Source organism: Rattus rattus, chromosome 17 (genome assembly GCF_011064425.1).
Source record: "Rattus rattus isolate New Zealand chromosome 17, Rrattus_CSIRO_v1, whole genome shotgun sequence".
In the NCBI taxonomy this organism is placed as follows: domain Eukaryota; kingdom Metazoa; phylum Chordata; class Mammalia; order Rodentia; family Muridae; genus Rattus; species Rattus rattus.
In genome coordinates this window covers 43,449,557-43,473,528 of record NC_046170.1, presented here as the reverse complement: position 1 = coordinate 43,473,528, position 23,972 = coordinate 43,449,557, and the positions used below count along the sequence as shown (strand labels likewise).

At 48.1% G+C, this 23,972-nt stretch overlaps 1 protein-coding gene across 2 annotated transcripts in view; it reads left to right on the top strand.

Moving 5' to 3' along the window:
• Positions 1-21,940, top strand: part of Nup133 (nucleoporin 133) — a 49,557-nt gene extending 27,617 nt beyond the window's left edge. The window contains exons 13-27 of one of the 2 annotated variants that reach the window (XR_004386102.1): positions 681-844; positions 2,227-2,321; positions 2,561-2,785; positions 3,873-3,995; positions 4,828-4,927; positions 5,586-5,837; positions 6,329-6,462; positions 8,917-9,075; positions 11,563-11,698; positions 13,815-13,933; positions 15,680-15,760; positions 17,362-17,426; positions 19,021-19,109; positions 21,588-21,799; positions 21,925-21,940. Coding sequence is in view for 1 of the 2 variants with exons in the window: in XM_032887862.1 (XP_032743753.1) it covers positions 681-844; positions 2,227-2,321; positions 2,561-2,785; positions 3,873-3,995; positions 4,828-4,927; positions 5,586-5,837; positions 6,329-6,462; positions 8,917-9,075; positions 11,563-11,698; positions 13,815-13,933; positions 15,680-15,760; positions 17,362-17,426; positions 19,021-19,109; positions 21,588-21,724 (1,879 nt within the window). In the remaining variant the exon portion in view is untranslated. Of the gene's footprint in view, positions 1-680; positions 845-2,226; positions 2,322-2,560; positions 2,786-3,872; positions 3,996-4,827; positions 4,928-5,585; positions 5,838-6,328; positions 6,463-8,916; positions 9,076-11,562; positions 11,699-13,814; positions 13,934-15,679; positions 15,761-17,361; positions 17,427-19,020; positions 19,110-21,587; positions 21,810-21,924 lie in introns of those variants that run through there. The other variant, XM_032887862.1, reaches the window with a different exon arrangement.
• The last annotated feature ends 2,032 nt before the right edge of the window (positions 21,941-23,972 follow it).

Below are 23,972 nucleotides of genomic sequence, written 5' to 3'. Positions count from 1 at the left end.
GTGGTCATCACAGGGAATGGGGAGTGGTCATGGGGAGTGGACGTCATGGGGAGTGATCATCACAGGGAGTGGTTATCACAGGGAGTGGTCACGGGGTGGTCATCACGGGGGAGGGTCACAGGGGTGATCATCACAGGAGTGATCATCACAGGGAATGGGGAGTGGTCATCACAGGGAATGGGGAGTGGACATTGTAGGGAGTGGTCATCACAGGGAATGGGGAGTGGTCATCACAGGGAGTGGTCATAGGGTGGTCATCACAGGGGGTGGTGAGTGCATTGCATCTGCAGTCAGTCAAGAAGCAGAGCAGAGAATGGACATATTCAGTTCCACTTCACTTTTATTCAGTCTAGCCAATGGGGGAGTCTTCCCACCTCAACCTAGAAAACTCCAGAGATTTGTCTTGAAGGTGATTCTAGAGCCTGTCCAGTTAACACGTGAACCATCACAGTTCTGTCTGTCTTTCCATGCCCAAGCACTTGCCTGTGAATATGCCACTGCGTGTTTAGTGGTCTGACCGATGCCACTGTGACTTTGCACAGCGGCACGGGAACTTTATTCTTGTAGTGTTAGCAGTCCTCTGGGCTGAAGCATGGACGTGTGGTTTTGACCTCGGTGTTTCTGTGCTGAGCTTGGGAATGTTTTGTTTTCAAGATGCATTCATGTTCCATTCACTGCAGGAAAGACTTGGGCCGCGCTCAGATGATGGCTGATGAGCTCTTTTCCTCTCACACTGACTTGGAGTCAGATCCTGAGTTAGACAAGGCTGTGACTCAGATCAGTGTGGACCTGATCGATGACTACCCAGCCTCGGACCCACGCTGGGCAGAGTCTGTCCCCCAGGGTAAGTCAACTTGATTCAAGATGATGAAGGCATCGAAACACAGAGCAGACAGGAGTGTGGTTTCCGCATTCAGTGACCACTCCGCGTACTTTTAGCATCTCAAGCAATTAGAGTTAGCCTTCCCTCTGGTAAATTCTGACAAGGACCCCAAACACATGGCCTTGTGTGTCAGTAGAACAAGTCATGATTCTCAGCATTTTTATCTAAAACAGCCTCGTGATTGTGTTAGTCAGGGTTCTCTAGAGGAACGAAGTGAAGTGGTAGAATGAGTAAGTATATGGAATTTATTAGAGCGCCTTACAAGCAGTGGTCCAGCTAGTCCACATGACCGGCTACCGACAGAAAGTTGAGCAGTCCAGTAGTTGTTCAGTCCTCAAGGGTGGCTGTCTCAGCTGGCCTTCAGTACACCAGAATCCCAAAGAAAAGTCAGCTCTCATGCCAGTGAAGGCGTCGACTTGCCAGGGAGAGTGAGAGCAAGCAAGCGAAGAGCAAGAGCTTCTCCCTTGTCCTTACTTGGCTGCCATGACAGGGTATGGCCCAGATTTAGAATGGGTCTTCTGACCTCAAATAATCTTCCTACCAATCTCAAATGATCCAGTTAAATAAAACTCCCATAGGTGTGCCTAGTGGCTTGAGTTTTTAATTTCCAGAAGTGTCACTGCATGTGACAGCCAAGAGTAGCCATCACAGGGGTGTTGGTAAGCATTTGGTACTCACTTGCTGCAAAGTAAATAATTTTGGCACACTCCAAGCATTGGCTAGTAGGATCTCCCGGGTATTGGAGAAATACTTGGCATTCAGAAGTGAACACCTCACCTCCCCCAGCTGTCCCAGGTGACTTCCCACCATGTCACCTCCCCCAGCTGTCCCAGGTGACAACCTACTTAGGCTGCTGTGCATTCCCCGTTACCAGAAAGTGTCTCAGATGTACATCTCTCTTCACACACAGATCTGCTTCAGAGATGTTGGTTGTGCCTTACTAAGGACTTGGGAGTTTCCTTGCTGCTTTCTTGGAGCCAAACCATACAGTGGCTAACCCAGGGCACACCTTTTGTTTTGAATAAGTACAGTGTCAACACTGCTAAGTGTTTCTCTGAATTTAAAAGCTCTTGACACAGGCTCTCACTTTGTAGTCTAGGATATCCCAGAAGTCACTGTATCCTGGGCTAGCCTTGTGATCTCCTGCTTCTGCTTTACCAAGAGGTCAGATTACTAATGTGAGCCACCACTGACTTATATATTCAGTGCTGCATCTCAGTGATGTGTGTAACTTCTGCTGAGGATCGGGGCTCTGCTCCTGTAGATCTCTTAGCTTTTGTTTCTTTCTGTCTGCTGCTGTTCTGAAAATGGTTTTGCGTCTGCACTTTGCTCTGTTGTGACAGAGGCCCCTGGGCTGAGCAACACCTCGCTGATCGTTTTGCACCAGCTGGAGGACAAGATGAAAGCTCACTGCCTCCTGGTGGACTTCCTTCACCAAGTAAGCCTCAGCACTGGCTAAGCGCTGGGCTGGCGCTCTAGTCCTCTTCTGGGTGTTTCCTTGGAGGGATCTGGCTTCCTCGAGTTTCCCTGCATGGAGCCCTGTATGATTCTACCTTATACACATTGAGAACAATGTCGCCCAGCAGTGGCCTATAGCAAGGAAGCTCCTAGGAGAATGTGGCCACATTTTCTAGGAGTGCTTTCTGAGAACATGTGCTTGTGTTTTGCTTTTGTGAGGTCGGCCTGTTTAGACGGCTGGACTCTTATCCAATCAGAGGGACACCCATGACCACCCGCCTGCTGCTCTGTGAACATGCAGAAAAGCTGTCAGCTGCCATCACACTCAAAAACCACCACTCTCGGCTGCCAGACCTGGTGAACGCAGCTATCCTGCTCGCCCTGAACAAGAGGGAGTGTGAGGTGCCCCCCAGCCTGACTCCTGCCGATGTCTTCTTTCGAGAGGTCAGATGCACCCTAGTTCTTGTCCTCCTGTGTCTTCGCTGCACTGTGCCATGTGTGGTCGTCCCTGGGGGCAGAGTGTTAAAGACCTCATAATGTATTCGCTCAGGCGCTTCCTTTAGGAGATGTTACTTGGTGCCCTCCAGGAGGAGATACAGTTGACTGAGAAAGGGGCTCCCTCGTGACTCGCACAGGAAGTGGGCCTCCCAGGCCTCTAGCTTGCTCTAGGATGAAGAGTTGAGCACTGCTGGCAGCGCATAGGAGCGCCTGCTCTCTAGCATGTTGGCAGTTTGACTTTGTCAAGACCAGACTCTTAAAAAAAAAGCAACAAACAAAACTTTTTTCACACACACACACGTGTGTGTGTGTGTGTGTGTGTGTGTGTGTGTGTGTGTGTGTGTGTGTGTGGTGTGTGTTTATACATGTGGCATATGTGTGGAGTTCTTCTATCATGTGGTTCCCAGGAGTCAAATGTGTCAAATGGCATGGCAGCAGGCTAAGTCGTCTCACTGGCCCAAGACCAAGCTTCTACGTAACTGACTGTAACCCAGTGACCGTCCTTTCCCATCAGCCCTCTTTCTGGAGCGGTACTTTATCCTGTCTGCTTGCACATAGCATCAGCACATTCCTGAAGGGTACTAATAATGTTAAGAGATGGTTGCTCAGATCAGCAGAGGGCCATGTTTGCTCTGGCAGCCCTTATAGACAGGAAAAGGGCAGGAGGCCTGGTTGGAGGAGCGCCCCACCTTGTCATTGCTTTGGGAAGAGGTGGGGTCCATTCAAGGCTTCATAAAGGCAGTGCTAACCCCTCAGACCGACTCAGTGGCATAGCACAGCAGCTGTGTTTGCACCACTGGACACTAGTGAGAGCATGGAGTCTTCATTGGCTTTCGTTAGACACACATCCTCTAGGGTGCTGAAAGTCACCTCTGGGTTCCGTCTATTCGCTGAAGTGACAGTAACTTACAGGTCACATTTACTTTCATCATTCCTCAGTATGTTAGCCTCTGTTGAAGGATGGAGTACAGCCTGCCAAGGAGGACCTATTTATTATCCCTAAGAGCCTAATGCTGTGGCTCTCTGCCCTCAGGTGTCCCAGGTGGACACGATCTGCGAGTGCCTCCTGGAGCACGAAGAACAAGTCCTGCGTGACGTTGCACTGGTCTCTCAGGAGTGGGCAGAAGTGGCGATCGATGTCAATACAGTCCTCAAGGTAACGTCAGCAAGCCACCATCCAGGATAGGGGCAAGAGAGTGGTTTTCTTAACACTGCTCTGTGTAGCCTGAGCTCTGAGATTATCGCTGTTTGTTAAATTCCAAAAAGCTAGGACAGCCTGTGTTCTTATGGACTAACAGATTTATTCTTCTTCCTTTGTGCACACTAATGGCTCTATAATTTACCTTTGTGTCTGGAAAGGATTCTCTTTTTTTCTGTAACATCGTTGCAGAGGTTTTGCTGTTAATGTGACTGCCAGAGTCCACTCATTTCTCTGGCCTTGAACTCCTGTTGCAGCCTCAGCTCCAGTTAGCTGGACGTGCTCTGCTGCTACACCTACCTTCTGCGCTAGTCGCTCAAGATGTGTTACTTAAGATCATTACCTAAGGTGTCATTCAGGTGCTCCGATAGATAGATAGATAGATAGATAGATAGATAGATAGATAGATAGATAGATAGATAGATAAAATAGATAAAATCTGTCTTCACACACACCAGAAGAGGGCATCAGATCCCATTACAGATGGTTGTGAGCCACCATGTGGTTGCTGGGATTTGAACTCAGGACCTCTGGAAGAGCGGCCAGTGCTCTTAACCGCTGAGCCAGCTCTCAGCCCTACGGTGACATTTTTTTTCTGCTTTGGTTGCTTTAGCTTTCTGAAATGGAGTTAATTACGGAGTAACAGATTTTTGAAACCTGAAAGAGCCCACACGTGCTGTCGGCTGCTGCTATAGGCTTTCCTTAGGCAAGCGTCCCACAGAAGAGAGGGACTGAATGGTACTGACAGCTTCCTGCTTCCCACATGTGACGATGTGTTCCATCTCCCCAGGACATGCTGCAGGCTGCCGCTCACTACCGCCTAAACAAAGGCTCTATGTACAGTCGGGAGGAGCCGCTAGGGAAGGAGCCCGAGTATGTGCCCTGGACAGGTACTGCCCTGCTCAGAACACGCTCCCGTAGTCTGCCATGCGAGTGCTGTGTCAGTCCTTAGGGCAGGTTTGTGAGTGAAATGAAGGACAGCTTAACGGACATCTTTAGACTCAAAGGGTCCCTTGGGTTGGTTGCTTGGTTGATTTCTTTGTTTTGTTTTGTTTTGTTTTGAAGCCAGGGTTTCTCTGTGCAGCCCTGGCTGTCCTGGAACTCACTCTGTAGACCAGGCTGCCTCAATCTCAGAGATTCCAGTTAATTCCGAGTGCTGGGATTAAACGCATGGGCCACCACTGCTTGGCTTGTCTGTTTTGTTGACTCCATCCTGGTGTTTCCTGTCTGAGTGGATTTATGGTGCAAGGCTTCAGTAGCGAGGCCTCCACAGCAGCGGGTGGAGGTTTTGGAGGAGTAGACGCTGCTTCACACTCATGTCACAGAGTAAGTGGAGCAGCATTGAAGGAATTGGGAAGGACACAGTGTCACATGGACCTGTGTTAAGGAAATCTCCACTGAGAAAAGGATGAGGTTCACAGGGCATGAGTGGGTATCACCTGAACACTGCTTTGTTTCCTAGAGCAGTGGAGAGAGAGCCCTGATTTTCAGGTAGTTGGTCTTCCCCTACCGTCATGGAATCTTAGGAAGTTACCTTGGCCTTTACAGCCACAAGTGGTCCATCGGGCATCCGCACGGTGATCATGCGCCAGCACGGGATCATCCTGAAGACCGTGTACCCTCAGGCTGACAGCAACCTCCGGAGCATCGTGATGGAGCAGCTGGTGGCCCTGATTGACTGCTTCCTGGACAGCTACGTTTCCCAGCTGAAGTCTCTGGAGAAATCCAGTGACCAAGAAAGATACAGCAGTCTGGAAGTGGAATACCTACAGAAAAGATCGGAGCTCCTCTCTCCCCTTCGTGAGTGTCTGAGCGTCAGAAATGGCTGTGGGTAGAGGTTGGAGAGCTCACATAGTGCAGTCTGTGCAGTTAATCCGCCTGTGACCAAGGCAAACCAGGCCTTGTATTATTCTGATACAAACAGCACAGGAGGGTCAACTGATTGAAAAAGGAAATCTGTCAATGCAGATGCCCTTAACCGTGGGGTTCAGCGTGCCCGGCGGGGTGGCATCTTTCTAGCACTTGAGAGGCTGGCTCAGAAGAACGAACTCAGGCCTTCATGTGAACAACTAGTTTTAGAACAGGGCCTGGTGGTTGGCGATGGTGGGCACGGTGTTGAGCGGATAGCAATTTCCTTTCATAGCCAGATCAGGAAAGTTTGTTCTGCTAGTGAGTGGTGGGGTCTGCTCTGAGGACCAGCAAGGGACCGAGGGCTGCATTTGCCTCTCAGGAGAGAGTAGGAGGATCAGGAATGGGCACAGCTGATGTTGCATCGCCTCTTTCTCCTGAAGTCACACTAGGCCAGTACCCATGGGCAGCTTCTCTGGCAGAGAAGTACTGTGACTTCGACATCCTGGTGCAGATGTGTGAGCAGACGGACAACCAGGCCCGACTCCAGCGCTACATGACCCAGTTCGCTGACCAGGTAACCACACTGGTGGGGGTGGGGCTCTCGTACCACACTGCCTAAGGCTTTCCCTTTCCAGAAAGCTGCTGTGGCTTTGAGATGAGGAAGAGTGAGAAGGGAAGATGACAGGTTTTCACGTTATGTTGTCTTGTCGGCATACTCGTCCTTATGTAAATGGTTGTCAGCTACCTTTCTGTTGCTGTGATACAGCATCACCAAGGCAACTAGGGAAGAGCGCGTTTACATTTACAGAGGCAGAGCAAACGAATGACCATCGAAAGCAGAAGGTCACACATCTGGAGCCTCCAGCAGAGAGGGCAAGCTAGAAATGGGTGAGGCTGTTCATTCTCAGCCATCTCGTGTTGTAAACATATCTTTAAAGTCCTGGTTCGGGGTTCCTTCCCGCTTTAGACCACAGTTGCCTAGCTACCGTGCTGCCTAAGGCATTTTTTTTTTTTTTTTTTCCGAGCTGGGGACCGAACCTAGGGCCTTGTGCTTGCTAGGCAAGTGCTCTACCACTGAGCTAAATCCCCAACCCCTGCCTAAGGCATATTTAAAAATGAAGAGCTACCATGGGCTGTGGACAAGAGAGCGTGGCCCAGAGGGCATGGCCCGGGGGCTGCCTGTTGAGAGCGGCCCAGATGGAACCTGGAAATGAGTAACGGAGTCATCTGTAGGGAAGTGGACTCTCACAGGCCAAGGGGTGTCGTGCTGCCTAGGGCTGTTTAAACATGAAAAGGCTGCGTGTCTTTCATCTGGAAATGCGTGGTCTGAGGCCAGTGACATACTTCTTTCACTAAGCCACTTCCCCATAGACCTACTCAAACAGTGCCACTGACTAGGGACTAAGTGTCCAAACCCGTAGGGGACATCTCATCAGACCACCACATAAACATGGGGAGGTTTATGCCTTTGGGAAATGTTAAACCTTCACCTTGGTGGTTTGACCTCTGAAGTACAGGGATGGAGCGCTTGAAACAGAGCATCCTCCCAGGCGGGGAGCCGGCCTGTAGAGCACTCAGACAGGCTCCTACCGTCAGCAGTTCTGATGCCAGCTTTCTGTTTTTAGACAAAGTTTTGATGCCTGATGCTGCCAGGATGATTTGATTGTCCTTTAAATAGCTACTTTGTCCCATGAGTTAACCGTATAAAAGCCATTCCCCTCCACTATTAAAGGAATTTGGTATTAAGTTCAGACCGCCACTACAGAGCCGAACCACTGGGTATAAGTAGCTGTCAATGGCTTGAGGAAGAAAAAAAAAGAAAACAGGTTTTGTTTTCCAAATAGGGTCTCCTGGGACTTCTTTTGTAGCTAAACCTTGACCTTAGCTGAGACCCACCTGTCCTTCCCTTTGCAGTGCTGGGGTTTAAACCACATGCCTGGCTGAACAGGTTTTAATGTAACTGAGTTCCAGTGACCTTTGGTGGTGTGTGTGCAGTGTGCTTGTGAGGACCAGTATGTGGGTCCTGTATTAGCACAGATGCTGGTGCTTCTCTTCAGTTGTTTCTTTGATGTCTATGTTGTTGCCTGCCCGGGTTTATATTTGCAGTATGGGCGTTCCCAATGCCTCTGGAGGTCAGAAGGCATTGATCCACTGGAATGTCAGTTACCGCTGGTTGTGAGCCGTCATGTAGGTTCTGAGAACTAAACCAGGTCCTTTGTGGGAGTTCTTCACTGCTGAGTCATCTCCAGCCCTCACACCAGTGCTTCTTAGTCGATTTGTCAAGAGATGGCCGGATTCAAGAGTAGGAATGCACTGTCCATGAGGGGCAGACGCTAATCATATGGGACAGTATTTTGTTTTGCTTTGCTTCTTAAGTAAATGTATATGGATGTTTTGCCTGCATATATGTCTAGACACCACATGCATGCCTGGAAAAAGCCAGAAGAGGGTATTGGATTACTAAGAACTGGATTAAATATAGCTGTGAAACACCATGTGGGCCCTGGAAATTGAACCTGGGTTCTCTGTAAGGGCAGCCAGTGATTTAAATGCTGAACCAGTTCTTCAGCCCCAACTATATTGTATTGTATTTTTATAACACAGGATTACTTGCTAAAAAATTCTGTTTGGGGAACTGCAAGGTGGCTTAGCACCTGATGACCTGACTTAGATCCTAGAACCTACATGGTGGAAAGAGAACCAATTCCCAAGTTGTCCTCTGACCTTCATGCTTAACATGGCACATGTGGGCACACTCTAACACACACACACACACACACACACACACACACACACACACACACACACACACACGGTAAAAGTTGGAGGGATGGGGTTGGGGATTTAGCTCAGGGGTAGAGCGCTTGCCTAGGAAGCGCAAGGCCCTGGGTTCGGTCCCCAGCTCCGAAAAAAAAAAAAAAAAGTTGGAGGGATTCTTTCTGTTTGGGGGTTCTAAAAGGGACTGAATATTTTATATTTTAAAACAGTTTTACTACCTGTTGACATATTCTTGGTCTATTCTCTGTAGAATTTTTCAGACTTTCTCTTTCGTTGGTACCTGGAGAAAGGAAAGCGGGGCAAATTGCTATCTCAGCCCATTTCTCAGCATGGACAGTTGGCAAATTTTTTGCAAGCCCATGAGCATCTCAGCTGGTTACATGAAATTAATAGTCAAGAATTAGAAAAGGTAAGATGGTTCGGTTATAAGAAGTAGCTGGTTATGTACTTTAAGTACTTTGAATTAATCTCAGTTTTAATAATTAAAGTATTTATATAGCTATACTAGCTGGTAAATGGTTAGTATCTAGACTTTTCTTTTCTCATTGGAGACAAGGTCTCTTCTGTAACCCTAGCTAATCTGGAACTGACTACTGACTTTGTAGACCAGGCTGCCCTCACAGTCACAGAGGTCTCATTGTTTCTACCTTGTGAGTACTGGAATTAAAAGCATACGCCACCACACCTGACTTAAAATTCTTTACATCATTTTGTGTGTGCGCACCGTGAGCACTGCGGGGAGGGGTCAGACGACAACCTCAGGTTAGTTCTTTTCACCCTAGTGCTAGGGATCAAACTCAGGTGGTGCCAAGCCTGCTTATCTAATGATCCGTCTCTGACCCGTAAGTTCCTGTGGTGTAGATGTGTTTGTTAGCCGTTACCTTTTCACATTGTGTGCATGTTTAAACTGCATCTTGTATCCCGTGAATATATAGACGTAAGATGTGTCAACTTATAATAAACTTTTCCTTTTTTTCATTTAAAACATACTATTAATGGATTCTTAACACATACACTTTTCTGTCATAAACACTGACAAAGAACAACTTAGGGAAGAAAAGGTTGATTTGGCCTCCACATCCTAATCACAGTGATCTCTGAAGGAAGTTGGGACAGGAACTCAGACAGAAGCAGAGACAGGAGCCATGGAGGATGCGGCTTGCTAGCTTGTCTTCAGGCTCACATTCAGGAACCTTCTTACATAGCCCAGGCCCATGTGTCTGGGATGACACCACCCATGTGGGCTTCTGTTACTCCCATTGCGCTCGGTCCACTAAATTTTTAAAATTGTAAACATTTTATTAATTATATAAAATTAATAGTTTTTTCTTGCTAATGACTTGTAATGAAAATTTAAATCATGGAATCTATGGAGATGACTCAGTAAGTGCTTGCTGTACAAACAGAAGGGTCTGAGTTAGGATCCTGGGAAGCTATGTAAAAGCCAGATCTCCAGTGCACACATGTGACTTCAGGACTGACCTCCAGTGCACACAAGTGACTTCAGGACTGACCTCCAGGGCACACATGTGACTTCAGGACTGACCTCCAGGGCACACATGTGACTTCAGGACTGACCTCCAGGGCACACATGTGACTTCAGGACTGACCTCCAGGGCACACATGTGACTTCAGGACTGACCTCCAGTGCACACATGTGACTTCAGGACTGACCTCCAGGGCACACAAGTGACTTCAGGACTGACCTCCAGGGCACACATGTGACTTCAGTACTGACCTCCAGGGCACACATGTGACTTCAGGACTGACCTCCAGTGCACACAAGTGACTTCAGGACTGACCTCCAGGGCACACATGTGACTTCAGGACTGACCTCCAGTGCACACAAGTGACTTCAGGACTGACCTCCAGTGCACACAAGTGACTTCAGGACTGACCTCCAGGGCACACAAGTGACTTCAGGACTGACCTCCAGGGCACACATGTGACTTCAGTACTGACCTCCAGGGCACACATGTGACTTCAGGACTGACCTCCAATGCACACATGTGACTTCAGGACTGACCTCCAGGGCACACATGTGACTTCAGGACTGACCTCCAGTGCACACAAGTGACTTCAGGACTGACCTCCAGGGCACACATGTGACTTCAGGACTAAAAAGGCAGAGATAGGCAGATCCTGGAGCTCCCTGGGCAGGCAGCCGAGTCCATGAGCTCCGAGCTCAGTGAGAGACACTGTCTCATAAAAGAAAGGCTCCAAACTTGGGGACAGAGAGGTGGCCCAGCGGTTAGAACACTGACTGCTCTTGCAGAGGTCCTGCGTTCAATTCCCAGGAACCCCATGGTGGCTCACAGCCATCTGTAATGGGATCCAATGCCCTCTTCTGACACACAGGTATGCATATAGATAGAACACTCAAATAAATACATAGAATAAATGTTAAAAACATTTTTTTAAAGATTTATTTATTTATTTTATATATTTATTTTATTTTATATATATTTTGTATGTGAGTACACTGTAGCTGTCTTCAGACACACCAGAAGAAGGCATCGGATCAGATTACAGATGGTTCTAAGCCACCATGTGGTTGCCGGGAATTGAACTCAGGACCTCTGGAAGAGCAGTCAGTGCTCTTAACCGCTGAGCCATCTCTCCAGCCCTAAAAACATTTTTTAACGATACCAAATACCTCTGCCCTGCGTGCACACAAACAGGAATACATGCACAAAACTCAGATTAGGAGAGAGGCGGTGTATAGTGAAGTGTTGGGGACAGGGTGCTAGGGAGGAGTCTCCTGAGTCTCCCTTCTTGTGCTTGCCCTGTCAGCCTGCGGTCTCACTGTGGGTTGCTTTGACACTGACCCCAGCTTGGTTCACTGCTCACCAATGTGTTTTCCTTTCAGACAGCTTCCTTGTTTTGTTTATTGTAGGCTCATACAACACTGCTAGGTTTGGCAAATATGGAGACCCGTTACTTTGCAAAGAAAAAAACCCTTCTCGGCCTGAGTAAGCTGGCTGCCCTAGCTTCAGACCTTTCAGAGGACACGCTGCAAGAGAAGATCGAAGGTAATCGAGGAGCACACTGTGTCTGCCTGTGGTCACTCCATCTCAGTAGGACGGTGCTGCCTGTCTTAGGGTTCAGTCATGGACTTGGGGTCATTAATCCATCCCCAGTCTGCTGGGTAGGTGGCTGCTCCAGCCAAATCAGTGAGCTCTGGTTTGATTTTTGTTTAGTTTAGTTTTAAGAAACTCCGTGTGAAAACGAGCTAAGGTAGAGAGCAGCTGAAGAAGACATCCTGTGTCACCTCCGGCTTCTACATAAGCAAAAGCTGAGCCATTGGGTTGAGGGGCACAGACCTCTCAGCTAAGACAAGCCATGTCATCAGCTCACAAGTCCCTTTGCCAGTGGCCTCAGCACAAGGGAGCAGGGCACCATACACACCCAGCCTACACCCTTCAGTTGTCAGTACTGTGAAGGCACAAGGGTCATCGCTCAACCAAACCACTGGCAGGAGTATTTTGGGAACACCTAGGAAACTTGAACTTCTCTTTTTTCCCTTGAAATGGAGTCTCACTCTGAAGCCCGAGCTGGCATCTGGACTTACAGTATTATCCTCCCATGAACGTATTTAATACTAGATGACAGTGCAATAAGCGTGTTAACCTCTGCAGACCGGATAATGCTGTTGGTGGTTAGATGCCCTTTTCTTTTTCTTTCTTTTTTTTTAAGATGTTTTATGCATATAAGTACACTATAGCTACCTTCAGGCACACCAGAAGAGGGCATCGGATCCCATTACAGATGGGTGTGAGCCACCATATGGATGCTGGGAATTGAACTCAGGATCTCTGGAAGAGCAGTAAGTGCTCTTAACCACTGAGCCATCTCTCCAGCCCTTATTTTTGTTTTTGGGGGTATTTTTTTGAGACAGGATTTCTCTGTCCTGGCTGTCCTGGAACTCACTATAAACCAGGTTGGTGTCAAACTTGAAGATCTTCCTGCCTCTGCCTCCCTAGTTCTGGAATTAAAAGCGTGTCCTTATTCTTAGGAATACCTCCTATAGGGTTAAGAGCACCTGACTACTCTTCCAGGGTCCTGAGTTCAATTCCCAGCAACCACATGGTGGCTCACAACCATCTGTAAAGAGATCCGATGCCCTTTTCTGGTGTGTCTGAAGACAGCTACAGTGTACTTATATATAATAAATGAATAAATCTTAAAAAAAAAATACCTCCTGTATACTTAGAATTTAAATGCCATGAGGGCTGCAGCCTCCCTATGATAGAAAGGGGGAGGGGAAGAAATGGAGGAGGAAAGCCAGGCCTGGTGGCCCCTGCCTGTGATCCCTGCACCTTGGAGGCTAAAGCGGAGGAACTGAAGTTTTAAGGCCAATCCTGGCTACATAGAAAACTGAAGGCCAGCCTGGGCTGTGTAAGATCCTGTCTGAAAAAAGAAAAAAACAGGGGCTGGGGATTTGGCTCAGTGGTAAAGCGCTTACCTAGGAAGCGCAAGGCCCTGGGTTCGGTCCCCAGCTCCGAAAAAAAGAACCAAAAAAAAAAAAAAAAAAAACATTTTTTTTAGTGGCTGGGCACTCCAGTGATCCCACTTGGTCTCAAAAATTAAATCAATTTTAATTCTATGAGTAATTTCTATGGAAGGGGATGGATTGGAAGTTTCCTGTTCCGGAAGGAACTGCTGTGATTTTGGTTTTATTTTGCTTGCTGAGAGTTTGTGCAACATTGCTGCCCTGAGAGGACGGGCTGGGCTTCAGCCTGTTGTGACTGCTATGGTGGACATGCATCTGGGCAGAGAACCTGCACTGTGCAGAGGGCTTGAACCCATGCAGTGGGTGTTCATTTTGGTGTTCTTCCCGATACACCGTGGTTTCTGGATAATACTGCCCCACTCTTTCACTGAGCTGCCCTGAAGGAGGGCCAGCAGCTGGGCAGCGCTCCTCCTGAAGTGGCTTTCTCTCTTGGCAGATGCCTTCTGCTGCTGTGGTCTTGGATCAAACAGTAAATCTGTTGTCAGCAGTGAAGAGTAAGCAGTGAAAGGCATGGCGTCTGGAGGCTGTGGGGTGGCAGTGACTGGCCTTTTAGAGCTGTTTAGAGCTGGTGGGCTTTAATTTGCATTTGAGTGACTGGGTGGCAGCAGTGAAATCCCATTGTCCTTGATCACCAGCCATGGCTGAGCAAGAGCGCTTCCTGCTGCACCAGGAGACCCTGCCAGAGCAGCTGCTGACCGAGAGACAGCTGAGTCTTAGTGCAATGCCCGTGTTGACTGCACCACAGCTCATCAGTGTAAGTGTCTTAGGTCTCACAGCCTTGTCCTGTGTCCTCACCCAGAGCAAGCTGGCGTTTGCTAGGCCATGCTCTGGAGCTCCCCATAGGGTCTTTCCCTTCTCTCACCTGGAGAGAGGGAGAGGAGAGGAGAGGGGAGAGGGGAGAGGAGAGGAGGGAGAGAGAGAGAGAGAGAGAGAGAGAGAGAGAGAGAGAGAGAGAGAGAGAGAGAGAGAATCTTTCCCTAGGAAAGCTGTTAGAAGCAGGAGAGTAAGCTGCCTGGCCCTCCCCCTCCCGGTGCTCCCTCCTTCAGAGGACTTGTAGGAATCACAGTAAGATGCTTTCTTTCTTAGAGTAGGAGTGCAAGCCGTGGGGAGACTTCCCAGGCATTATCTGCAGCTCCTGTCAGCACAGCTGCTCTTGAGCTCAGAGGCAGACTTAAGTCCTGCACTGTTTCCTGGCAACAGTGATCCAGGCAAGGCCAGAGCATCTAGGATGCCTCAGAGGGGCAGCTGGGGCTGTGCACGATGCCTCCTCCTCCTCACAGTCAGAGGAAAGCAAGCAGTCCAGGGCCTTGAGTGAGAGTAGGCCACGGCCAGCAGCAGCTTCTGATGGTGCGCTCTCCTGAGGACATTTAATTGAGAGATCTAAGATGTAGGCTGTGCGTGCCGTTATTCATGGACACCATGATGCCAGGCTTGTTCAGACACACCAGCCAGTTAAATGCTACTCTCCAGTTTCAAGGGTGGAGGCAAATGGATTTTGCAAAACATTATAGATTTTAAGACTCTATGGTGGCGAAAGCTAGGACATTTTTAAAGAATTATATACACTTTTTAAAAATAAAATTTGTCTTATGACATATAATGCTAAGCAGAAGGAGATAGGAAAACTCATATTGGTAATTTTAATTAAAAAAAAACTTGTGGGGCTGGGGATTTAGCTCAGTGGTAGAGCGCTTACCTAGGAAGCGCAAGGCCCTGGGTTTGGTCCCCAGCTCCGAAAAAAAGAACCAAAAGAAAAAAACTTGTTTGTGTTGTTTCGTTTTGTTTTTTTTCAAGACAGGGTTTACTCTGTGTAGCTTTGGCTGTCCTGGAACTCACTTTATAGACCAGGCTGGCCTTGAACTTGGAGACCGGCCTCTACCTCCCTGAGCACTGGGATTAAAGGTTAATCCTTTAATCAAAAAAAATGTTTTTTGATTAAAAGATGGCAGGATTTTAAGTAACATGTGTAGTCATCTGTCATCACAGAGAGACTAGATCACACAGGCGTTTGTTCACTTCTACGGTGTCAGGCACTTGGACCTGGGGCCTCCTGGGCTACGAAGGTGCTCACCACAAACCCAGCTGTGTGCTAGGTTGTAGTTTTTAAAGCCATTTGAAAGAGTGGCCTTCCAAAGCCAGACACTGAGTGTCCCGTGAGCTCAGGGGCAGGAGTTTATGGCAAAGCTTGTTCCTGAGCCTATGAGAGAGCTGTGCTGCACTCCTGGCCTAAGAATAGAAAGTTTCTGGCATTTTAAAAAATCATGTATATCGAATTGTACAAATCAACTTTTGGCTTAGAATATCCATTGTTAGACAATTTTCTTAACCACTGAACCATCTCTCCAGCCTGTGTTAGACAATTTTCTATAAACACAAAATAGCTCCCAAATGTAACATTGTTCTTTGGCTACAAAAAAAATACATGCAGATTATATGAAAGAAAATAATGACTTATTTCCTCCTTAAATGTTGTGTGTAATCCGCCTTGGACTTGTTACAGCTGTATATCTGTGAAGAAAACAGAAGAGCCAATGAGTATGATTTCAAGAAAGCCTTGGACTTACTGGAGTACATCGATGAGGTAAGAAATCCTCCAGCTGGGCAGAGCGGCCCACGCCTTTACTCTAGCACTCAGGACGCAGAGGCAGGTGAGTTCAAGGCCAGCCTGGTCTACAGAGTGAGTGAAAAAAGTTAAAAAAGAGAAAGAGAAAACACTGTCCCAGCCATCTGCATAAAAAGATGTCCTTATGGAGAGATTTGGTTTTGGTTAAGAGCCTAAGGTTACTTGTGAAGGCAGACATCCATCCAGACTGTTCCAGAACTGACAGGAAAGGCCACATCTCCAGTTGGCTTTTCCTGTGCAAGTGGAAAAAAACTGGAGAGGGGTTATTTATGTGTTGTGTGTGGAGGCAGCTTGTACGCCAGAGTTCTCTCCTCCTTACCAGGTGGGTTCCCAGGAGCAAAGTGAGGTCATTTGACTTTGTGACAAGTGCCCTTACCTGCCACAGAACAAACTTCAATGGAGCCTTTCAAAGTCGCACGGTGTTCCTCAGTAGGCACCTGATGGAAGCTTGTCTCTCAGCTTCCAGAGGTCAGGATGCAAGGTGGAGCCTCTGGGTTGTGTTTCCAGCTGTGTAAGGAGCAGTTGCTTGATAGGTTGTAGGTCGTGGTGATAACTGTCCCACGCCTTTTTTGTTGGGGGATTTTATTGTGTGAATGTTTGCCACACGCCTGTAGTACAGCATCTGTGTGCAGTGCCGACAGAGGCCAGCAGGGGGTGCCAGCGTCCCTGAAACCGAATCTACAAACGGCTGTGACCTCATCCTCTGTAAGAGCAGAAAGCGCTGTTGATGGCTGCGTCCTCTCCCCAGCCCATCTCGGATTTGGGTTGGTTTTGGTTTTTTTCCATTTTTGTTTTGTTTTTGAAATAGGGTATTGGTATGATGGAGATCATCTAACTGCTGAGCTCACAGGTGTGTGCCGCCATGCCTGGCTATATAGCCATTTGGGTTTTTATCCTATGTGCATTCATGTTTGTGTCTGCATGTGTGCATCTGTGCACCTGGGTGTGGCGGTCAGAGGACAACCTTGAGTGTCCTCCTCAGGAGCACATCCACACATGTCCATTGGGACAAGGTCATTTGTTTTCCTGGAACTCATCACTTGGACTATACTGGCTGGCCAGTGAGACCAGGGGTCCTCCTTTCTCTCTCCCTTGCAGGACTACAGATGTGCCTCCTGACCCTGGGGCCTCTCTGGGCTTTCCCTGCCTGACCCTTTATCATCTTAACCTCTGAGATTCCTGATGAACTCAGTGGAACCAGCAGAGCTGTCAGCAGAGCGAACACTAGAGAGGGTAAAGGGGGCTGGAGCGTCACAGGCAGGGACACCTGCTGCTTTTGCAGGGACCCTGCTGTGTTCCTCACCCACATGGCAGCTCACAACCATCTGTAGCTCCAGTTCCAGGAGATCCTGTGCCCTCTCCTGGCCTCCCTGGGCATCATGACACACACAGTACATTTATATACATATCAGCAAAATATTCATAGGCAGGCAAGTGTCTAGATGGCGGTGGTTGTGAATTCGTGTGAACACAGTATAACTTGGGGCCAGGATTATGAAGTTTTACTGTGCTCTTTAGTGAAGCCGAGCTTTAGTCGGGTTGCTCTGTTTGCTGTACAGGAGGAAGATGTGAACATCGATGACCTGAAACTGGAGATCCTGTGCAGAGCGCTGCAGAGAGACGAGTAAGTCCTCTCGGGCACCAGGTCCACGGGTGGGAACCGTGACCGGGCACACAAGATGGCTTACGTGCTTCTGGGTGTTTCACCTTTAGCGTAACACACTATGGGTTACTTCGTATTGATTGAGTTTCCCGTTATGCACTCCAACCCCACTCATCTCCCCATCCCCTTCCGTCTGTCTTCCTATGCCCTTGCAACTCCCCCAGTAAAAACAAACAACAAAAGCATAGAAACATCCCATCTTGGAAGCTGTAACATGTCACAGTGTGTCACACAGTATGTCCATCTGTCCATACATCTTTACTTGCTCTGTTCATTGCAATGAATTATTGGTCTGGTTCCACATCTCTGGCTTCTGTGACATCGTCAATATTGGGTCCTTACTGGACCTTCTCCTGGTTATCCTGTTGTTGCTCTGTGTCATGGAGATCCTACAGGTTTGGATCAGCAGGGCTGGTCCTTACACACATCTCCGCCGTTTGAAGAGTATATAGACTGTGGGCCAATCAGAGCCCTGAATCTGGGCCTGGGTGGTAGGTAGCTGAGCCGGCCAGCCTGCCGGCTCTACCTTATCCGCACCACCAGGGGGAGCTCTCCACTGCTCCAGCTAGGCCACCCAGTTCCACTGTCAGCAAGAGCAAGGTTGGCTGTCGTGCCCTTAGGCTGGCTTACCTGCACATCCTCCAGAGCCAGCTCCACTGTGCTGCCCAGTTAAGGCAAGGAACCAGTCTGAAGTGTTGCAGCCTGGGAGGGACTGGGCCAGCTCTCCCTCCCTCCCTCTCTCTGCTCTGGACTGGCTCCACTATGCTGCTTAGGCAAAATGCAAGGCAGGCTCCTGAGTGAGGAGCAGGACCAGGTCTTCCGCTCTCAGAAACATACTGTATTGTGATGAGAACTCCCTGGCCCAGTTTCAAATGTTTAGCCATTGTATGTGGGTGTGGTAGAGGTCAGAAAATAACCGTGGAAAGTTCTCTCCTTCCCTACCTTCACCTGGTGTCAGCCTTGCAACATCAGACCTGGATGGCAGAATGTTTGCACACTAAGCCCTTGTTTTACATTGGCTGTGGCTGTGTACATGGAGCACTAGAAAGCAGCTGCTGGATCTTCATGGCCACAGCTGAGGTCGCACACTCATAGTCAGGAAAGGCAGGAAGTGCTGAGAACTGTTTAGACTGCTGTGCTTGGGACAGCATTCTAGGATGCTGACTAGGTTTGTAAATGAAGCATTTTCTTCAGAAAGATGCCTCACAACAGGTATGATAACGTGCCTGTGATTCTAGTAGCACCTGAGAGGTGTGAGGCGTGAGGATAGAGTTTGGGGCTAGCCTGTACTACATAGCAAAATGCCATGTTCAAAAAACCAAAGTCGTAAAGCTTCTGTGGTGGTGGAATTGATAGCATGTGCTGCCAGTACAATATAGCTCAGGCCAATACAGATGTAGATAGGTCCCATGTCTAAAGTCTGTCACTTTGATACTTTAGAGCAGTGTCCCAGAACCTGTCATCCCATGGCCATCCGGAGAAGGCCACAGTGGCAAACAAAAACCATGTGTCAGCTGCCATGGTGATTCCGTTTACCTCGTGATTTTTTTTTCAGCTGGTCTGGCTCAGATGGCAGAGACGATCCAATCGAAGTGTCTAAAGACAGTGTGTTTGTGAAGATCTTGCAGAAACTTATAAAAGACGGTAGGTGATTTATTAACTATTAGAGATTAAATGTTGCAGGGGGCTTGGTGGAGCACACCTTTAATCCCAGCACTCAGGAGGCAGAGGCAGGCAGATCTCTGAGTTTGAGGCCAGCCTGGTCTACAGAGTGAGTTCCAGGGCAACTAAAGCTGTTACACAGAAAATGTTGCAAGTTAATTTTGGATATCGTGGGAATTGTGTGTTGCCAACATGACCCGTGCCAGGAGTCAGATGAATTGGGATCCTGTGCAGGATAAGCCTTGTTCTCAGTGAAGCTGCTTTTCTGTTTTTGGCACTGGGGCCTCAGGGTTAACAAGGTTCAGTTGAAGCTCTTCACCCCTTGACACAGACTCTGGTTATAACAGCCAAAGTCTGACTGAAATGACTGTCTGCTGACTCCTGCAAAGACTGCAGATGTGAAAAGAGAAATAGACTCTCGGTGAACTCCTTCCTTCCTGAGCTGCTCAAGAGTAAATGACAAGAGGGCTGCAGAAATGGCTCTGCAGTTAACAGGACAGGCGTTCAGTTCCTAGGTCCCATGCTGGGCAGCTCACATCTGCCACAGAGTCACCAGCTCACATCTGCCACACAGTCACCAGCTCACACATGGCACAGTCACCAGCTCACACATGGCACAGTCACCAGCTCACACATGGCTGCTGGGCCATCTCAGCAGTAGAGACTTCCGCCAACCTGAGGACGTGAGTTCATCCCCACGTGGTGGAAGGAAACCATCAACTCCCAGAAGTCGTGCTCCGACCTTCATACACACACACAAGGAGGGCGAGGGTAGGTGGGAGCTGTTCTTCGGTTAAGAGCTCTTGTTCCATCCCAGCGCCCACAGGGTAACTTCCTGCCGTCTGTAACTCTGGTCTTGGGGAAGCTGAAGTCCTTGCCTGTGCAGTACCAGGCACATGAGGTGTACATTCATACTTGCAGGCAGAACAGTCATACATATAAAATACTTCTAAATGACTAAATAAATATATCTTAAAGAAAATATAATTTAGAAATTGGGGCTGGAGAGATGGCTAAACAGGAGCATTTGGTGTTGTTCCTGAGAAGCTGGATTTGATTCCCAGTAACCACATGGTGGCTCACAGCCATCTGTAATGGGATCCGATGCCCTCTTCTGGTGTGTCTGAAGACAGCTGCAGTGTTCTCACATACATGAAATAAATAAATATTTTGAGAAAGATATAAAACTAAGGACTGAGTATGTCTGTGTCTAAAGCAGTGAGAAAATCATATTTCCTGGAAAAGGCCCACGTCTGTACTGCTTTGGGAAAGATGATTCTCAAAAGACCTCCCTTTCTTTTATATACTGGGGGCTTAATGCAGAATGTCAGGAAGGCACAGAAGACAGAGCAGGCCACAGAGAAAGAAGCAGGTGTGATTCCTACAGAATTATTAGATCAACACCAGGGTACCAGGTCCTGGCAGTGCGCAGACCAGCTGGCCTGCGTCTGGCAGGTCTTGGTAGATACAGAGATGCTGTATTTGAAACATCCAGTGAGTGAATGGAGCCTGACTCCAGAGACCCTGCAGAATGACTGAAGATGGCAGTCAGACGATCCCCATGCTACACATGGTGCAAGGTGTGTCATTTAATCTGCATAAAACATGCCCACCCCTGCCTGGTACACAGTTGCTCAGTAAGCTTTTTGGGTTTCGATGATATTGAATTGTTAAACTTATAACAAATACAAAAAAAGACGATGCTGGATACATCAAGAACACTTTAACGTGACAAGTGCCTCCTCTCAGGGATACCCCATTTAAAACCAGGAAGCCAGGCCTGATGTGCTGGTACTCACCTTCAACCCCAGCACTCGGGAGGTAGCAGCAGTGAATCTCAGTGAGTACAAGAGCAGCCTGGTCTACAGAGCAAGAACAGGACTGCCAGGGCTGTCACACAGAGAAACCCTGCCTCAAAAAACCAAAACGATGGTAGAGCGCTTGCCTAGCAACTGCAAGGCCCTGGGTTCGGTCCCCAGATCCGAAAAAAAAAGAAAAAAAAAAAACCCAAAACGACAACAAAGAGACCCTGATAGTAAAATGCTGGGTGGGTGGGTAGGCGTGCGTGCGTGCGTGCGTGCGTGCGTTCAGGTTCAAGGGATCCTCCTCCTTCAGCATCCTGAGTGCTGGAAAGACAGGCTCCCTGGTTAAGTCTTAACACCTTTGCAGTACTGTGGCCAGCTTTGTGACAGTGTTTCTATTAAATTAGTCCCCCAATAGGACAACATAGAAATGACTATTAGTTGAAAACTTACACATTAAAGACGTATCTTAAACTGTAGAAAAAAAGGAAAAATTTGGATTCTACTGAAGATTTCCTCTGGAGAAGCTGCTCTGACCAATAGGAACCTGCAGGGCTCTGGAGGAGCTGCCATCCTCCTGAGGGCTCCGGACAAGGAGGCCGCAGCGTGGGCAGCGTGGGCATCTCAGGACCAGAGTGACCGTGTCTTTTGTTTGCAGGCGTCCAGCTCAGCGAGTATCTACCAGAGGTGAAGGACCTGCTGCAGGCCGAGCAGCTGGGGAGCCTCAAGTCCAACTCTTACTTCGAGTTTGTTCTAAAAGCAAATTATGAGTATTATGTCCAAGGACAGATGTGACATTTGTAGAAATCGTTTTCTAAAATTTGTATAAATGTTTGCTTATAAAAAAAATATTGAGGCCAAAAAACTTAGGTCTTTTTTTTTTTTTTTTTTTTTTTTTTTTTTGTTCTTTTTTTTTTCGAGCTGGGGACCGAACCCAGGGCCTTGCGCTTCCTAGGTAAAAGCGCTCTACCACTGAGCTAAATCCCCAGCCCCAGGTCTTTTCTTAATCAACTTGAGGTCTGTTTTATCTGCGGCAGTGGGTTTTCCATGCTTTATGTGGGTGCATGATGTAAAAGGAGGTGCAACCCTAATGTCCCTTTTCAGCTGTAAGGTATTGCCTCCTCCTCTTCCACTGGAAGTTGCCCTTGTTTCTGTGTTGCTGCCCTTCTCCAGCCTCCCTTGGTCCACCGAGGCAGCAGTCTCTCCAGCGCGGCCTCGTGTGCACATCAATTACTGTCTTGAGGGTTGAGAGGCTGAGCCAGGTTTGGAGCCATGTACCTGTCATCCCAGCACTGGACCCTGAGTTCACAGTCAGCCTGGACAGCATAGTATGGTCTTGTCTTACAGCCCTGGAATAATATACACGCAAGTAACAGTTGTATGGTCTGAGTGGACTGTGTCTGTATTTGAGTCAACAATTAAAAGAGGCCATGAGTCTGAGAGAGCAGGCCAGCAGGAGTGATGTGAGGTGTGGGAGGGGGAAACATTAGAGATTACCCTCTGCATGTGGTACACTGAGGAGTCTCTGGGAAGCTGGCTCTCTTCTTCCCTCTCCCGCCTCCTCCTCCCCTCCCCTTCTCCCTCCCCTCCCTCCTCTCCTCTCCTCTCCTCTCTCTCTCTCTCTCTCTCTCTCTCTCTCTCTCTCTCTCTCTCTCTCTCTCTCTGTCTCGTCAGAGCCAGAGGAAGTACCTACTTAGCAAAATGGAGAGTTGACAGCTGGTAATTCACTGGGGATGTTCCTTACTTTCTACATTGGTTTAAAAGTTAAAAGCAAGGGCTGGAGAGATGGCTCTGTGGTTAAGAACACTGACTGCTCTTCCAGAGGTCCTGAGTTCAATTCCCAGCACCCACATGGTGGCTCACAACCATCTGTAATAAGATCCAAGGCCCTCTTCTGGTGTGTCTGATGAGAGTGACAGTGTGCTCACATACATAAATCTTTTTAAAAAGATAAAATTAAGAGTCAAAAAACCCATTAAGATAGGGGTCTCACTGTGTAACTCTGTCTGACCTGGAATCCACTCTTGTAGACCAGGGTGACCTCAGACTCCGATCCACCTGCCTCTTGAGTTTGAGATTAAGGTGTAGACGACCACACCCATCAGTAATGGAGGAGTCTTAGAGTGTTTGTAAGACATTCACGTGGCTTTCTGAGCCATCAGTGACTTGTCGCTACTACCAAATATGGTGCTGGCACTGGCTGTGATCTCAGTCCTGACTGATAGGACTAGGATGGTTTCCAGTCTCCCTGTCATGCCAAGCCTACCTGTCTGAAGGAGGGAGCTAAACCTTTGTCAACAACTACAGCTCCAGAATGGTTGGCACTTAACTTATCCAACAGTAAACGAAATGACAACGTTCAGTTTTGAATATCTTTCCCTCCTAACTTTTAAAGACTGGGCACATAATTCAACTCTGAAGAGTTAATGATTTGTTTCTAAATGAAGTAGCTAAGTCTCTCCTGGTACCCAGTGACACATTCTTCTTGGGACCTTGTTGGTCTGTTCATTAGTTCAGCATGTGAACTAGCCAGGACTGTGAGTGACAGCAGCCACCCTTGTCCCCGAGGTGAGTGTGCTGTGTTCTGAGGATATGTGAGTCAGTCAGGACCTGGGTAGGACAGGCACACTGACTGCAAATCCCCAGAAAGGGTCCTGGCAACCTGTAGGGAGCACAGAGGGAGAGGTTTTACTGTTTCATTCTCTTGACCGACTGCTGTGGGGAGAGCATCTGCAAGATGAACTCATGGCATCTCAGCCTGTCATCTCAGGCTGTCATGGCCCCGCACTCTTGAATGTTTCCAGGCTAACTGCAGGCTCACTGGAGCCTCCACCACCCACCCAGTCTGTCCTCAGAATGGCATGACAACCATGTGTAAAATACAGTATATGCTGGGAAACATAGTGTATATATGTTGTAAATATGTTTATCATGTGTATGATACAGTGTATGTATATTGTATACATTGTACACACACATTTTATAAAACTAACTTTTGAGATAAGGTCTCACTATGCAGCTCTGGCTGGCCTCAAACTCTCAG